Genomic DNA, 17,678 nt, shown 5'->3' with positions numbered 1-17,678 from the left:
CAGAAAGAAAAATCTGGAAAATAGAAATGGATTTGGGGCAGTCAAAGCTTCCCTGATGTGCCCCTGAAGTTACTGCCTTCTCCTCGGGCCCACAGGTCTGTGGGTAGCGACGGAGTATTCCCATGAGAACAAGACACAAAAGGCTGAGCAGAGGCAGCGACCACCTCTCTGTTAACAGTCAGAACAAAGCAGTGAGTGGCCTCATGACATCTAGACTGCAGTCACTGTGTTAGGACGGTGTTAGGGATGCTTGCACCCGGCCAAGCCTCTCTGCAGTAATTCTCCTCCGCTGCCTGCTGCCCATCAGTCTCTATGGCTGCCGACTGTGGGAGAACACTACTGAACCACCAGGCGCCTGCTGCAGGCTTGGGGTTTGTTACTGTTTGTTTGTTTGTTTTAAGATGACAACGTTGTCATTTGGAACAGTTAAGACCCCAGCAGGCAGATCTTTAGGAGATGGTGGGTCCTGTGCATTACGCCTTAACTAAACCTGAAAGCTTAACAACTTTAAGCGTGAGAAAATGCATGGACCAGTATTTCTAAAGAATTAGTCTAGAAAAATGTATTTCATTTGTAAAATTTAAAACATGTCTAGTGATTTGAAAAGTTATTCTCCAATCTAATATGCTAAGTTTTGTGAAAATATCTGTAAAAGTTTACCAAGACAACATAAATGTAAATTTGTTCAAAGCTGGAAACACTTGACTTTACTATAAACATGAAAACTACACATAATCTAGAATCCAAAGCTAGTAAGTACATCAAATGTATGTCTGGAGTTGGTCTTTACACCTTTATTTTACAAGTGGGGAATGGCCCATTTAACTTTTGCTAACATTTTCCAATACATAGAATCTAGGCATTCGTTAAGATTTTTTCCATATCTTCAAGGTGAAAATCATCAGTAGTTCCATCAGGAGTCAGTTTACACGTTACATGGTCACAGTTGGGAAATGGAACCCTTGCAGGGAATAAATACCTGTCAGCCACTGCAGACAGAGTTCTTCATTTTGCCCACTACTCAGGACAAGCCTTGCTAGCATCTCACTATTTTTGGAGTCAGGTATTCAGGAGCAGTCTATGGTGGACACTGCACTCAAACCTGTTCTTCAGTACCATAGCGACTCCAGGCACTTCTGCCACAGAGAGCAATGCCCTTTCCTTGGTCAGTTTCTGTACTTCTGTGTGTCCATGAAGCTAGCTCTCGTTTGTCTATGCTTTGTCTTAAATATCTAACTCACGGCTTCACACACTGCCAATGAAGACTTTCTGCTTGTATTTCACTGAGAAGCATCTGAGGGCTATCTTATAGGCTGTTTGAAGTCATCCATGGTCAGATTATTAGTGGGTAACAGTCCAGTAGGAAGCCATTCACCCAGAAACTAGCTGACCACAGGCACCAGGCTCCATCCTCCATCTGGGCCTCAGGCCACGGACAGGGAATTACTGTAAAGGAAATCACATAATGGATGGACCCCTCCTCTCCTTTCCATAGATGTGTTTCTGATTCGGTTACAGAGGAAGCAGGGGGCAAGCACTAGTATTCCATACAGCTAACAATCTGTCAAGATGCACATGCCAGTGAAGGCGGCCCTACGTTTATTAGATCTGACTTAATCCCCAGGGACCAGTGTAAGCACAGGAAATAAAACAGATGCTGGTTCACTGTCTACATGTTCTTCATCTTGGCCATGAGATCTTCCAAGCTTTCACCAGACTCTTCCACTGTTACTTCAGAAACAGAATCCTATCAACAAAAGGGGGAAATGAAATCAAAACGGAACCACGCAGAACTGCTTGTCCTCACAGTCTGCTTTACCCATGCTCAACTCACTTGAAAAGCTGGTTTTCTCTGATAAATACATTTTGAAATATTTATATTCTCCACCAAAATTTTGTTCAAGGGGCAGCAACTTCAATATTCTCAACATTCCTACCGAGTGTATTTTAATATAAAATTACACTTGTTATGGCAGACCATGAAGTTGGTACATAATACACTGTGTGATGTCGTGTCAGGATAGGCCTCAAACTATCTCTTTGTCATTAGAACATTTAAAAGCCACTTCTTCTAGCTTTCTGAACATCCACAATGTCAACCGACAGCCACACTTCTGTGACACCCCAGAGCTCAGTGTTCCCAGCTAGCTGTATCGTCCAAGCTGCTGGCCAACCTTTCCCTCCTCTGCCTCTGCTACCACTGGCAGCACTACTCTATCCTCAACATCAGTTTTTAGGGCCCACATATGAGTGAGATCCTGTGGTGTTTGCCCATCTATGCCCATCTTATTTCACTTAATTACTTCCAGTTCCATCTGTCCTGTCACAAATGACAGGTTGTCATCTTATGGTTCAATAGTGTTCCAGTGTGTGTGTATCTTTTATTAATTAGTCAACAGACATTTTAGCTATATACCCCCTGTGTGGTGAGCCTGCTGGATCACATATATGGAGCCTCCGTTCTGTCTTCCATAATGGATACACTGATTTACATTCCTGAGAGCAGGGCATTATTATATCCTAGGTCCTTTTGCATTCTTGCCAGCACTTACCTTCTTCAGGTATTGTTGACTAAGGCATACCTCAGTGGTTTTCATCTGCACACCTGATGATTAATGACAACTTTTCAATGCCTATTGCCTATCTGTATGTCTTTTTGTGTGGTGGTCCTGGGCCCTGTTCTGTAAGCCTGTACTTGAGAAAGTCTGTATTTCTGCAGGTTTACTCATGTGCAAGCTAGCGTTCTCTCTCTCTCTCTCTCTCTCTCTCTCTCTCTCTCTCTCTCTCTCTCTCTCTCTCTCTCTCCTTCTCCCACCTCTCCCACTCACGCACCACCCCTCACCTCCCACCCACAACCTCCACTTCCAGGTTCTTACTACATATCCAGGTTCACCTCAAACTTGCAAATCTCCTGCTTTAGCCTCCTGCGTGCTAGGATCACAGGCGCATACCATCATCCTTTTCAGAAGCACTTTTACATGGGCTGTGGCTAAAACTATCGATATGTGAAAGTAATAGTCTAATTTAACCAAAATCTATTACACTTGCTATCTCATGAATTTGTAAGTGTTACTTTCTCAGTTTCAAATGAGCTGCGCCTGTCCCCACGCTGACACTGACTGCCCATTTCTCAGCCCTCACTGCCCACACTGTAAACATCTAAAGCAGGACGATGCCTCGCAGGCTTCAACTAAGAGGAAGCTGGAACAAGATAAATATATACAGTCTCTATCTGCTATTTACATACGGTGAATCAGATTTCACAAATACCTTCTTTGGGACTGTGTATGCCACTGTAATTCCGTCAGGTAAGGCGGGAATGGGACCTGAAGACTTCTTCAGTTCCTCTTCTGAAACCTCAGACACCAGCTCAATACCTGCAGGTTAAATATGACCTGTTCTCAAGAAAACTCTTAAGAACTGTTTACACTTTTGTATAATCTTACATTCTCTCCCAGAAAACACTGTAAGAATTATTTAAACTTTTGTAATCCCATGTTCCCTCCCAGAAAGGAGTGTCTTCCACCGTGAGTCAGGCGCACCAGGCTCTTACCCCACTCGTTGTCCTCATGCACCACCTCCTCCTCCTCCTCCTCAGGCGCAGCCTGCTGTGTGGGCTGTGCTGCTGCCCTCCTCTGTGTAAGCAAACCGCACAAACACCGTTACTCCTCCTCAGGTCTCTGACGCACTCCTCAAGGAGTCACACAGGGCTTTTATCTTACCAAAAGCAAGAATGGAGTTTTGTTTTTCAAGTATGCTAAATTAACTAAAACTATAAAAATCCAGAATCCATTTATACTATATTCTAAGTCTGTTTCTTGTGAAAAGTCACTGTCCTAGACCACGTGACCCTCAGACATTTTGTTTTGACTGTGTGTACCTTGTATTTGTCCTGTTGCTTCCTGCAGTTTCTGTCATCACACTGAGGGTTTGGTTTCATGGACATAGTAGGGAAAAAATCCTGCATTGCATTGTATCCAAGGTAAAAACTGACAGTGCCAAAATTTAACAGAAACCTGGAATAGAAAATCAAATTAGACAGGCACGGTGATGCACATCTTTAAGCCCAGCATTTGAGAGGCAGAGGCAGGCAGATCTTTGTGAGTTCCAGGCCAGCCAGGGATATACAGTGAGACTCCCATATCAAAACACAAAAGAAAATAAAATTAGATTTAAATAAAAGAATAAACTTTATTTATTATTTACTAGAAGTAAGTAAGTTTTTTAAAAAGGACTTTGGCTCAAAAGAATAAACTTTATTTATTATTTACTAGAAATAAGTAAATTTTTTAAAAAGGACTTTGGCTCAGGTAATGAATTTTATGACAAACAACCTAGAAAACAGCAACTTTATCTACCTTATTTATAAATCTTGGCTTGTAGTAGTTGCTTGGATTTTGTTAAATAAGTGAAGGAAAGGGGTGTCCACACCCTTTCATAACTGTATAATGAGCTATTACTTTTGAACCTCAGATGAAAATAAAAGCTGGCAAGTAAAGTACAGCATGCTAAACCTCGGAGAAGTGCACTGAGCTTAGAGGACGCACAATGAGAGAGATGTGTCCTCAAACGCTGAGCTAAGGGGGCTTGGGAGGTGGCTCAATGGATAAAGTACTTGCAGTGCAAGCATGAGAGTCTGAGTTTGGATCCCCAGAACCCACATAACAAGGCAGGCATGGTATCGTGAGCCTTTAACCCCAGATCTGAGGAGAGGAGGTGGAGACAAGAGAGCCCAGGCCTCACTGCACAGCCAGTGCAGCCAAAATGGTGAGTTCCCACATCACTAAGAGACCCCGTCAATAATGTGGAACACACTCAGACGCCAGGCATAGAGCAATCAAGCTGAGGGTAAGCGGGAAGCTGCTCCCCACTGGCTTTTATTGTGCTGATGAAAAAAAGGCATCAATGGTCTTCATCCAGTTGTAAACCTTAAAACCAATATTGTCAATTCGCAAGGCAAGATGTGCCCATGGGTAGAGTGATGGCACTGATGTTGGCACAGGTGTGGGATGAAACCAACCTTCTCTGACTGGATTTGGGGCCTGCTCCCCAAGACGGAACTCAAATCTGGTACTGTAACGCAGTCAGAAACCCATGGCTAAAGTCTTAGGCCCTAGGGGCAATTTCTGACTGCTGTTTGGTAACCTACCATGGCACCAGACTGTCTTCTAGCTTATCCCCATAGAAGACGCTACCCCAGCCTCTCTTTGCAATGTACAGAACTGAATACAGACACATGGCTGCTCAAGGTGCTGAGGGTAAGTGATGGCTGAGTGCTCAGCCCTAAGCAAGACATTTACAGCCCTCCATCCCACTCAGGGAGGTGGAAAGAACGTAAGAGCCATGAGACCACAGCACCACCACCACAGTGATGACGCCACAGCAGCTGTGGCTGTTTGCAATGGCCCACACAACTCGGCCTATCAACAGTCAATCATGGACCAGGGAGGGGCTTATGGAGCCCTACCTCTCCCTGCTCAGCTACTGTCTACTGGTGGATTCTGGGGGGAGGGCAGTCATTATTGTCAGTAGTGTACCCACAAAGTGCCCACCAGACACCAATAGATGTTCCAAATCCATGGCCATACAGATAATCCTGGTTAAACTTAGCGGATCTTGAAATAACCACAAATTCATGGATGCAGGAAGGTGATTTGTAGAGCGTAATAGGGGCAGGAAGGAGAGCAGAGGAGTGGGGAAGAGGTTAGAGCAATCAGAATGCACATCACACATGCATCAAACTGTCAATGATGAGTCCAGTAGAAGTCATTTTAAAGGTAAAGAAACAGAGAAAGACACACAACATTGTCCTCCGGCCTTCACACAGATATACAGAAAAGCATACTGCATACACACATGCACACATACATACGAGATGTGATGCTAAATCTAATTTAAAAACTGATATAACCTACTATAAACTATATAATTTTTATACAGTAAACTAAAAATATACTAAGTCATTGATGTAAGTAGTACCAGGTGAAGTCAAAGCATTTCCAACACAGAAAAGTCCATTGTGACCCCGCCCCTGCCAAGTACCATTCTCTTTAAAAGTTTCTGTCTTGGTTGGTTTTTTTGACAACTTAACACAAGCTGGATCATCTGGACAGAGAACATGCCTCCATCACACTGGTCTGTAGGCAAGTGTGTGAGGCATTTTCATGATTAATGACTAATGTGGGAGTGTCCAGCTCTCTACAGGTGGTGACACCCCTGAGCACATAGTCCTGGAAAGTATTAAAAATAGGTTAAGTAAGCCACGGGGAGCAAGCCAGCAGCAGCATTCCTTCATTAGTCGGCTTCAGTTCCTGCCTCCAGGTTCCCAGAATTCCTGCCCTAACTTCCATCAATAATGGACCGAAATGAGGAAGTGTAAGTCAAATAAGCCTGTTCCTTCATGAATTGCTTCTGGTTATGGGTTTTATCACAGCAATAGAAAGCCTAACTACAATAGCTTTTTTTTTTTTTTAAAGATTTATCTATTTGTGTATTTTATATACATGAGTGCTCTGTCTTCATGAATATCAGAAGAGGGCATCAGATCCCATTACAAATGGTTCTGAGCCACCATATGGTTGTTGGCAATTGAACTTAGGACCTCTGGAAGAGCAGCCAGTGCTCTTTAACTACTAGGCAATCTCTCCAGCCCCCAACAGCTTCTAGATAGAAGAGTGTGCACAAAACAAGTGAGGGCTGGGAAGATGGCTCAGTGGGCAAAGTGCATCCCCAGAACCCATGTGAAAACTTGACAGTTGTGCATGACTGTGAGGGCAGTGTTCCTACAGCAAGATGGAAGGCAAACAACAGAGTCCCTGGAAGCTCACAGGTCCAGCTCTCCTGGTGCATGTGAGGGCAAGCAATGAAAGGCCCACCTCATAACAAGGCAGAAGGTAAGTGACAATTGAGGCTACCTACTGACGTCCTCACGTGCAGCACAGGTACATGCCAGTATACACACAAAACATGAACACAGGCATATACCCACATAGCATATGCACATGAAGATTAAAATAACAAATGACAAGCAAGTTTTCTGAACACACATATGTAAAGCTAAATGTGTAACAAGGAATGAAAAGAACCAGCAGATGATAGTACAATGATCATTCATGGGAAAAAAACCTAAGTGCCAATCCCTTTTTTAACAAATAGGTGGAACCTGAAATAGCTGTTCTTCAGATTGGCAAAGCTTTGAGAGTCTGATGACACTAAAGTTTCTGACAGCATGTGTGAGCCAAGTACCCTAAATCTTTGATGGACAGCAACATCTCTTCCCAACAACAGGGTGGGTTTTGTTGAAATAAACTGCAGAAACCCATACTGAACATAAGTTCGGAATTCAAGGGCGTATGTGAGATGCTGTCTGCAGCACTGGCAATAACAATTATAAAAATGTGGACAGTCTAAATGCACGTTAATAAAGGAACCCTGAGGGAAGTATTCTTGTAGCCAGGACTGCTTTCCCCTTTGTACATTGTTATAAAGTGTTCTTAGTACCTACTGGGTTTAGATGGGCCACTTGCTCTTAGGCCACACAGCCCTAGACTGCTGCCTTCAGGGTTGATGTACGTGGTTCTTATGACCTCTGCTGGAGCATGCTTCCGCTATCAGGAGGCCTTATTTCCATGCTGCAGTGTGGGATTAATGTGGAGACTTAGAGACATACCTACGCTACTAAGCCTGAAATGGGACAAAAAGTAGCTAGAGTTAGGGAATTCATAAGCTCTCTGCTTCTAAAGAGTGAATTGGCTCATAAACTGACAAAAACATCAGCCATCCAAACCTGTTTTTCTCATTTTTGGCTACAGTTACAAAGTGCATTGGAGAAATCTGGTTTGAGCTAAGAGAGGTGTTTCTCTGGTTTTATCACATTTGAATGACTCTTAGTAAGAGCATCAAGACAGCAGAAGCAAGTGTGTTTGTGCCTTGGTTCCCACCCACTGTCTAAGTCTGTACAGCTTTAACTCATTTGCTTAGTGCTTCAGAGTCATGTCTCACACAACGTTTTAAACAGCAAGAGACCACGCCACAGCGGCGCCGGGGGGTTATTTGGTCTGGTGTCTCTGAAGTGCACTGTGTTTGCACTATGTAGAAAATGCCTAACTATGCATTCTCGTAATATAGCCCTGTTACCCAAGGAGGTCGGCCTGGTATACAGAGCATCACTGTATCAGAACAAGTTATTCAAAATGCAGGGAGGAACTGACATTTCAGCAAACATGTACAAGTACACATATTCACATAGGTACACACACACACACACACACACACACACACAGTGCTCGCAAAAGTCATGTATGTATGATATATTTAAAAGCAAATTTAAGTTTAAGAAAACCACTTAGTTGGCAATAACAATTCTTGGAGTACTTTGTGAAATACCTTTTTATCAAAAGTATACAAAACAATTCAGAAATACCACCCCTCACTTACTTTAATACATTTTGTACCAAGATGCCTGCAACCACTCCCATGGTGGTGGGGAGACTGGCTGCACAGACGCCTTCCCGTTTCAGGGTTTTTTCATCAATATTTGCAGCAACTACAAGTGGTGGTGCACACTACATGAAAAAGAATACACCAATATCAAATGAAATATAAAAAACCCCGAAGTGTTCCAAATAGTATCCCAGCACTCCTTTGCTCCTTTGAATTGTAGACATCAATTACGAGAGATCGCTGACATCTAACAGTGAAAGTGAACAAGACAGCGCCTACCGCGAAACAAGCCGACTCTCCAGGGATCATGAGCTGGATGTGCCCGGAAACTGCATTTTCACTGACCCCAGATTCCATCCACGTCTGACCGAGTTCATTACAAGCCTTCACAGGAAACGGTAAAAACACAAAAGAGCACAAATTATTGCCAAGCTCCTTTGTGGACCAGCAGATGTTCTCTAAATGGACACTGTGGGTTTGGGGGCGGAGAGAAGAGCTGCATCAGGGAAGGTGTGAGTATCCCCGTAACAGCAACTGCCTTACACTGACCCACTGCTTCCTAGATTTCTTTAGATTAATATAAAAATGTATTTTTCTAAAGCTTCTGCAATACAAAAATGCTAAGTATCACTTAAAAGCGATTCATAGAAAAATATTTTATTTTCGGGAAACGTTTTCAATTTATACATTTAATACTAGCAAGACAAAAAAGCTAATGCCAGTGGTGAGCCAGCAACATGGCTCTGCAGGTAAAGGTGCTTGCCACCAAGCCTGATGACCTGAGTTCAGTCCCCAGGTCCCACACGGTAGGAGAGAACCAGCTCCTGCCCTCCGACCTCCACATGGGTATGGTGGCACAATGTGCACAGACACACACAAAATAAACGAATGCAATGGAAACCCAACGGTGACTACAGTAAGCATCATAAAATATTCGTTTACTTAAAAACCATACAGCAGCAACATCTGCTGCCTTGTGAGACACTGGAACACGTCACAGCTGAGGTCAGAAGCTCTTACCACACGTTTTCAGTGCAGGCTAACTGTGAGGACGGAGGGCCAACTTAGACTATGATTGGACAGAATCCCGGGTCCCCCACACGACACTCACTGTGTTTATCGCCATTCGCGCTTCAAAGTTGTCCACGCAGCTAAGAACTAGGTCAACAGGTCTTCCTTCTTCTAGTCCACCCAAACTAGACAAGGAAAATAAATGGTATTTGAAAAAAAATGAGGATACAAAATACATTAATTTCTTCTGCCCTGCAGCCTGGTGGCTGACACCTGTAGTGCTGTCACCTGGGAAGCTGCGGCAGGGGGACAGTCACTGGCTCCATGCCAACCCTTGACATATAGTATGAGATCCTGCCTCAAAAAATAACCAAATGCAAACCACAACCCCTCTGCCCATATTTCATCCGTGTTTCTTGAAGCAAGGTCTCAGGCTTGTGATCACCTGCTTCAGCCTCACAAATGTTGGGATTACAGGCATTCACCACCACACCCAGTGGGACACAAAATATACTGCAACTGAGTTTTAGTTGTGCAGTGCATTTTCTTTCATTAAATGCCTGAACACAATTATAACACAGTGTTTTATGTTAATGACCCCATATAAAGTGTTAAGCCACTTCCTGAATAGAGGCATTACACAAAAATTACTTTTCCTAAAACCTGAAAAATTTATCAAAATAGATTTTTTTTAGCACTTGTTTAACTGAGCTGGACATCAGGGCATTGCACAAAATATTTATAAATTTTACCTTAATCTACTCATGAAATGTTCAAAGTGTTCCACTGTGGTGATGTTGTAGTTGTGAACTTCAAACAGAACATCAGGGTTAATGGTCCTGAAAGGGAGAGCAAACGTTACAAACTGTCCTTATAAGACTAGGACGGGAAAGCAGAAAACAGAGGGTGAAGGAGCGAGCAGGATTTAACTGAGTCTGAAGAAGAGAAGTCCTCTTCTTCTGCTTTAGTTGCATTCAAGGATGAAAGCACATGGATCATGTGAGTCCAGCCCTGCCCACAGGCGCAGCTGCTCCATAGTAACCACAAGTGCAGCCCAACAGATTTTTGATGACTCTGTCCTTCTGCAAGGTCAATGCTGGCCACCATAATGTAGACAGTCATAAAGATCACAAGAACATTTCCAAATTACCCCAGAGCCTTCATTGCTGCTGGAAGCTCCAGTTCAGTCCGACAGTCTCTTTATGTCTTACCCCAACAACGTTCGGAGCCCCACAGTTGGGGCTGGCAAATCACAGCCCCCGAGCCACATTTGTCCCACTACCTGCTTTTCTATGTCCTTTAAGGTTACGACTTGCCTGCTCTGGGTTTTTGTTCTGAGTCAACATCTTGCCACGCAGCCCTGGCTGGCCCCAGCACTCACTATGCAGTCCAGCTGAACTTAAATTTGAGACAGTGCTCACACAAGCTTCAACTTCCCGTGTCCTGGGATTTGCAGCATATGCCACCACATGCCACTAAGAACAATTCTTTTGTTGTTGTTGTTGTTTTTCGAGACAGAGTTTCTCTGTGTAGCCTTGGCTGTCCTGGACTCGCTTTGTAGACCAGGCTGGCCTGGAACTCACAGCGATCCACCTGCCTCTGCCTCCCAAGTGCTGGGATTAAAGGCGTTCGCCACCACTGCCCAGCAAGAACAATTCTTAAATGGTTGGGAGAAAACTCTTTTTCAGAGAATTTCATGACATGTATAGAAGCTTTTTTGGAACAGAGGCATGCTCGATCATCTGGTATGATCTTTGGCTAGTCACACTATGGCTCCACAGTTAAGCAGTGTCAACAATAACTAAAATATGCACACTCTGGCCCTACACAATGTTGGCCAGACCAGGTCTAAGAAGTAAGAGAATTCTTTGTACAAGTGAAATATGCATTTCACAGCGATCAGCTTAGCTCACAGCAGGTACACCAAACAAGACCCCACTCCATCCAGCCCTCCGCTGCCACCCCAGTCACCTCAGAGTGTGCTCTGCTGCCTGGACCTTACTCAGTCCTGCTTGATGAGGCTGGAAGAAAAGTCGATTCATGTTGGCGAGTTCCACCTTGTCATAGTCAAAGAGTAGCAACTAAAATGAGAACAGTGGTATTTCAATGAAAAATGACAGTAAACCAGTGGATTTCCCATGTGACCGGCGGCTTAAGGCTTGTGGTGTGATAATGTTAGTTACTTCTAACACCTGGTGTCTGACAGTGATTTACTAAGTGTTCTGGGAGGTAGGCATCACTTGCTCCTTTAATCCTCAGCTTAGTGACAAGGCAGCTAGGGCCCACACTGACCAGACCTCAGCTAATGCAGGACTCAGTGCAGCCCCCTCCCCCACCCAGCACCACGCGGCTTCCACATACCAGCTCAACGGGAAGCAATGTTCATTCCATTTGACTTTGGCATCCTAAAACTGAGCCAAGATCCTATTTCAATCCTTTTTCCCCTTGATTCTCTTTGTATGACATACCACATTCCCAAGCCAAGGCTAAATTTCATTATTCCTCAGAGAATCATCAACCAGTTAATTATTGTTTCCTGCTTTAGTTTTAGGTCTACTTCAGTGTTTGCTATGTGCACACATCATTTAAAATGAGCAGAATTTCACACTTGTTATCAGTAAGAACAGGTTAGATTCTGTGAATCTATAAATGAGATTTATTCTTCTCAATACAGAAACAAACAAACAAGCAAAAAAGCCTATGACAGCACCCAGAGAAAGATACCACTTAGGTATCAAAATATTTTCTAGGTGAGGGAGGATTAAATCTGAGTTTGAGACTCCTGGCTGGCTTTGTAAAAAGAAGTCGAAGTTGTCACTCTGCCACTACTTGGCTTAAGTCACAGAGAAATGACATCGACTGTCCAGCCTGCAGCACATGTGGAAAGCATAGCAGTTGATACAGACACTTGCAGAGACAAGAAATAGGCTCTGGGTCTTCTAGGCACCATCTCCCCACTAAATGTCATCAATTAGCTTCTTATCTGCTTTACAGATAGAAGAAAGAATTCCCGAAACTCGTCTGTTTAGTCTTACTTTACAAACCTGGGTAAACAGTGAGATCATTGGAAGAGTTGCTGGAAATGCAGGTGTCTGATCTCACTGCCAGAATTCCTATTCGCCTCTTGTGAGACATGACAACTATCAAAGCCTTCCCAGGAGTCTGGTAACAGCAGCCATCGGGAAGGACCGCTGCAACCTCATCTAGCTGCATATGCATCAACTGAAATCTGTTAGTGAGGCAAAAAGCACTTCCCCAACATTAGTATGCAGAGTCTATTAAAGCACAGATTCTGGTTCAGTTGTACGTGCTGCACCTTGACGGCTTCTTTTCTAGCGAATGCCCAGGCAAGGCTCCAGGCATTCTTAGGGTTTAGTTTCTGCCTGTCAGGATACTGGAAATGGTTATAACAATCTACAGGTGTACCTGACATCTACAGGATTAACACCACATTAACTGAGGTCCGGCAGTATATTCTAATATGCCACATACTCAACTTTTAACTACTGATCTCAAGCATCTCCAATATCCCGTTCATCAGCCTGGTACTCAATTTTGGCCTACTTTTGTAAACTACTTCAAAATAATAACAACAACAACAACAACACTACTACTACTACTACTACTACTATTATTATTATTATTTTGGTTTTTCAAGGCAGGGCTTCTCTGTGTAGCCTTGGGTGCTCTGGAACTCGTTCTGTAGACTAGGTCGTCTCAAACTCAGAGATTTGCCTGTCTCTGCATCCTGAGTGCCAAGATTAAAGGCATGTGCCACCACCGCCCAACTGGTATTAGAGTTCTAATAAGCATTTTAAGTATTCTGTTCACATCCTTTTTATATTGATAAATGAGGACCAATTTTGCAACCACTATCTTTTAAAATTAACTTATTGACAAATGACACTGGAGAGTGTATGTTTTATGAAAATAACAGAAGACAGATAGTTGTGGAAAACATCTCTTCAACCACTAAGAAACATAAGTAGTCTTTGGCAGGTTAAATTGTGGCAGAAGGTTACTTCTTTTCTACAATTCAAGTCCATTTTTAAAAGAAGAAAACAAAATAGCTTAAATTAAAAAATCTGAAACATCTCCCAGTTCAAATTAAACGCTTTCAACTTTGTGTATGTTTAGTTGAGCACTTAGTAAGATTTTCATCATTTGTATACTCTGTCCACTTAGATGTACTGTCTTTTGTATCAAGGGGTTAAAGCAGGCAAAACTTCATTTAAAAAAAAAACTGTAAGGCAGTCACTTGACAGAAATTTAAATTCCCCCAGGGTCAGCACTTCTTGAAATCAAAATAAATGTTCAAGGTTGTGTCCTGTTCCCAGCAGTGGTGTTCTGCTGTGCCATTTCCAGTTAGCTACTATGGAAGAGTGTGAGGCCGCATTCTGACCACTCACAATGGGGCACAGGAGCCCTTGCACCAGGAATAAAAGCCCAGCAGAACCCCACTGGGTGAGCTTGCCTGCTCATGTGGCATGGCTTTACACCCTTCTGTAGAAGTAAGCTTCCTGGCTTGCTAAAGTGATATGTATGATGCAGTGTTTGGGGGTGGGGGGACACCCCAGAACCAGTTCTATAGCCAAAATAACTCCAAATTACTTACACATTACACTGCCCTAAACAAAACTCCTGGACACAATTATGTAACCTTCACTGAATTAGCAGTAATATGAGCTTTTGTCTGGAGAAGATAGGATTCGGCCTCATGAGCAGAGCAATCACCATAAACCCAGCAGAATCAATAAGCACTGGCGAGCAGGAGAGTGGTGGTCTGTACCTGATGTGCTCCAGAGGGAACAGTTCCCTACTAGACAGGCAAAGAGAAATCTTTTTACCTTACCAATGCCACATCTTGTCAGCATTTCGGCAGTCACGCTACCAACTCCACCAACACCTACTATTGCTACAGCGTAGGTACGGATTTTCTGTGAAACAAAAATGGGACATGTGCCAGTTAATACTCCTCGTTTGATTTGGCACCAGAAATTATTCTTGTTTACTGAAATCAAGTTCAGAAGCTTGGAAAGACTCAGCATACCTCATAGTCACTGACAATCCCCATCCGTTTCAGTGCCATCAGACGGCTTAAAGAAGAAACAAAAAAAGGTTTGAGAGCTTTTGCAGTCTTTTTCTACTTTTATTTTTATGTGGGTGGGTGGGTTGCGGTAGGTATGCCTGGACATGCAGTGCCGGCAGAGGCCGGAAGACAGACGGTTACCAGGGACTAGGGTTATGCATGGTGAACCGCCCTGTGGGTGCTGGGGATCAAACCTGGGTCCTGTGGAAGAGCAGCCAGTGCTCTTTACCACTGAGCCATCTCTCCAGCCCCAAGCTTGTAATGTTTTAGCTAACGGTGATGTTTATAGACATGCACCATAAAAGAAAACAATCACCCAAACTAAATAACTACTACTTCAAAAGAGGAGGAATCTAGCTGGATATCGTGGCATGCATCTGTAATGAGGCAGGAGAATTAAAAGTTCAAGACCAGCCTGGGGTACGCAGCAAATCTGATGACTAACTGAACTTAAAAGCTAACTTTTACTGCGTAACTTCAGCCACTGGGCTTGTCTCCCCACTGCAGCCTGTGAAACAGTACTGGTCTTCTAAAATACCATCTTTATCCTAACGTTTAGCCAAGATTTGCAGCTAATGGCTTAAATGTTAAGGGTCAAAGTGAAATGTCATTATTTTCCTTTGCTTTGTTAGTATATAAAGACAATGAAATAAGCTCATGGCCTCTGCCCACAATGATGTCTGCTTTTGGAAGCATCTCTCGTATGCCAAGGACTCTAAGAGGCACTTTAGCTACTGCTCATCAGCTCTACTCTCTTCTCTCCCTCTCTTACTCTCTTCTCTTCTCTTCTCTCTCTCTCTCTCTCTCTCTCTCTCTCTCTCTCTCTCTCTGTGTGTGTGCTGTATTATATACATACATATATATATGTTATATGTACACAAATGTGCAAATACTCAAGTTTTCATTTGCTTGTTCTTTATGGCACAGGTGGATCTATGGCTGCTAGGAAAGCCAGCAGTCCTCTGCCTGACCCCTTCCTTTCCACTTTCAACTCCATGTGACCATATCTATAATTGCATTTTCACCTCTTGCTTTTTCAGTCTTCTCAAGATTTCACTCTTAAATGTCCATCACTGAGCACAAACACTTCCTGCCCCATGAGCCTTCTGCTCACTGCTGGGGGAGTATTTTAGAGGCTTCTTTCTCCCATAACTTCCATTTTTCAAGGCAGCATCTGTGTCTCCCCTATACCCAATCTCCTGCACGCTTTCACTTACTCTCCCCAACTCCAGCCGTTGTCTAAAACTCCTCTATGTATATTCACATGCAGGAGTTACCAACTTCATCAGCTGAGAGTTTCTCTAGCCCCACGACACACACAGCCCTCTTTCTGGAACTTCACCTACGCTAAAACTCCCCGGTTTTCAGCCTCACTACTTATAGCCGCCTTGCCGACTTACTAGGGGAGAAACCTAATGCCACACAGATTCTGTTGTTTCCTGCACCCTATCTAAAATAACTAATGCTTTTATCACCTGCAGGACAAAAGCAAAGTAACGGCACTCTCACAGGGCTGCGGTGAGAAGAAAAACATGTAATGGAAGGTCTAACTGCATGCTGCTGAATGCAGTCTTGTCCGGGGCTTGCCATGTACAGCTGCTGTTCTAAGAACTTCACATAAACGGCCTCAGTCTTCATCACTCTGGCAGAAACAGGCATTCCTACGGTCCTACTTTACAGACGGTCATCTGAAGGGGAAGCTCGGCAGCTTTTAGAACCAGTTACAAGTTACTGGCTACTCAGTAAGCTGAGAAACGGATGCACTCAGTTTCTTGATGCAGAGGCCTTCCCCTTAACCACTGCTCTGTATTCTCCCTCATAAATTAATAAGTCGGGAGAGCGAAGGAGGTCGGTAGGCAGGCCTGGCAAAGTTGTCAGTCAGAGATGTTCGTGAGAACCCTCGTAACTAACTCTTCTTCTCCTTGCCCCACCTAAGTTACACTGAGAGTCCTTTAGGAAACCGTACTTACTCTATCCCTGGCAGCTTTACAATCAGCCTTATGGTGAGCGAGATAGACTAATGGAGACAAAGATGACGGGAAACTGAGCACAGGACAGCAGGCACAAGAGCTGCACCATATGGATGCCTGGCGTGGATTGGTTGTCTTAAATAAAATGTTATTTTTCTTCTTTGCAGGAGAAAGGGCTCCCACTATACAGCCCAAGGTGGCCTAGAACTCATTATGCCTAAGCAGGCCCGGAACTCGCGACAATGCCCCCTACTTCCCCCCTCCCCAATTCCCCACGCTAGGATGATCAATCTCGTGAGCCACCACGCTTGGCGAGGATGATCTTCTGTTAGCACTAAGACCTTGGCCTTGCCCATATGGAAACAGGCCCTCTGCAGCAAGAAAGGGCCGACGGAGGCCGGCTGGACCCTTCAAGGGGAGTGTGGCCCTGCCTGCCTCGCCACGGATCACCTGTAAGGATTGGAGTCCACCACCTCGGAGCTCATCTTCTCGATGCGGGCCCGGCCACCCACTCCGTGGCCGACCTCCAAAGCCCATCGGTTTCTCTCTCGGGCGAGTTCCTGCTCCAGCTCCTCAACCCGCTGTCGCAGCTGCTCCACCGACTCGGCCATGGCTGGGCTCCCGGAGGCTGCCGCTCCTAGCCCGGGCCGCCGCCGCCGCCGCCGCCCCACGCTGTTCCGCTGGGTCCACGAAGTGCAGGAGGACTAAATACAGCCTTCCCGGTACCGACACCCGGGGAAGCACCTCTAGCCAGTCTGGTTAGACACGTCTCAGCCACGCCCACCGGTCTTCCGGCGTACCGCTTCCGGTGCGCCGCTGCCATCGCTCCCCACGGTAAAAAACACTCCTCAAAATACTTAGCATTCTTCTCTAGAACCGAAAACCAGGTCCCAGCAGGGCCAGTGCCATGTGTGTCCAGAGCAGACTGACGGCGATTCTGCCTTTCGAATCTAGGAGGCCATGAAAACACTGCGGTCTTTTACTCCGGGTCTCAAGGTCCTGGCGGACTCTCTTCTTAGAGGGACCGCACAGGCCTTCCGCCTGACGCATCATTGAAGCTAGGGTGGAAGATGTCTGTGTCACTCGCCCGAGTGACGTTTGTGACTTTGTCTTTCTATAAGATCGAGGCCTTCATATCTGACGATGATATTTTTTAATCTAAATTT

The 17,678-nt window shown here is 44.5% G+C and overlaps 1 protein-coding gene across 2 annotated transcripts; it reads right to left on the bottom strand.

Annotated features, from left to right (window-relative positions):
- Window positions 1-779: 779 nt before the first annotated feature.
- Window positions 780-17,676, bottom strand: UBA5 (ubiquitin like modifier activating enzyme 5). 2 transcript variants are annotated; one of them, XM_084754407.1, is made up of 12 exons: window positions 16,963-17,676; window positions 14,504-14,549; window positions 14,301-14,390; window positions 11,425-11,534; window positions 10,206-10,292; window positions 9,554-9,638; window positions 8,722-8,826; window positions 8,437-8,564; window positions 3,881-4,016; window positions 3,554-3,635; window positions 3,271-3,377; window positions 780-1,747 (listed from the first exon to the last, which is right to left on the bottom strand). In XM_084754407.1, the coding sequence occupies exons 1-12, from the start codon at window positions 17,121-17,123 to the stop codon at window positions 1,670-1,672; spliced, it is 1,215 nt and encodes a 404-aa protein (XP_084610533.1). In that variant the 5' UTR covers window positions 17,124-17,676; the 3' UTR covers window positions 780-1,669. The 2 variants fall into 2 exon arrangements, with proteins under 2 accessions (XP_084610533.1, XP_084610534.1); XM_084754408.1 differs by lacking the exon at window positions 16,963-17,676 and having other exon boundaries at window positions 14,306-14,390.
- Between the last annotated feature and the right edge of the window lie 2 nt (window positions 17,677-17,678).

The sequence above is a fragment of the Acomys minous genome, assembly GCF_964271855.1.
Source record: "Acomys minous genome assembly, chromosome: 13".
NCBI lineage: Eukaryota > Metazoa > Chordata > Mammalia > Rodentia > Muridae > Acomys > Acomys minous.
The sequence above is the reverse complement of the archived record's forward strand: the minus strand, read 5'-3'. Positions and strand labels throughout refer to the sequence as shown.

Coding starts and splice junctions, on each gene's coding strand:
- UBA5 (XM_084754407.1), bottom strand. CDS start 17,123: ATGGCCGAGTCGGTGGAGCAGCTGCGACAGCGGGTTGAGGAGCTGGAG. Junction 8,565..8,721: donor GAGAGTCGGCTTGTTTCGCG/GTAGGCGCTGTC, acceptor TTTTTCATGTAG/TGTGCACCACCACTTGTAGT. Junction 1,748..3,270: donor CATACACAGTCCCAAAGAAG/GTATTTGTGAAA, acceptor TTTTGTTGATAG/GATTCTGTTTCTGAAGTAAC.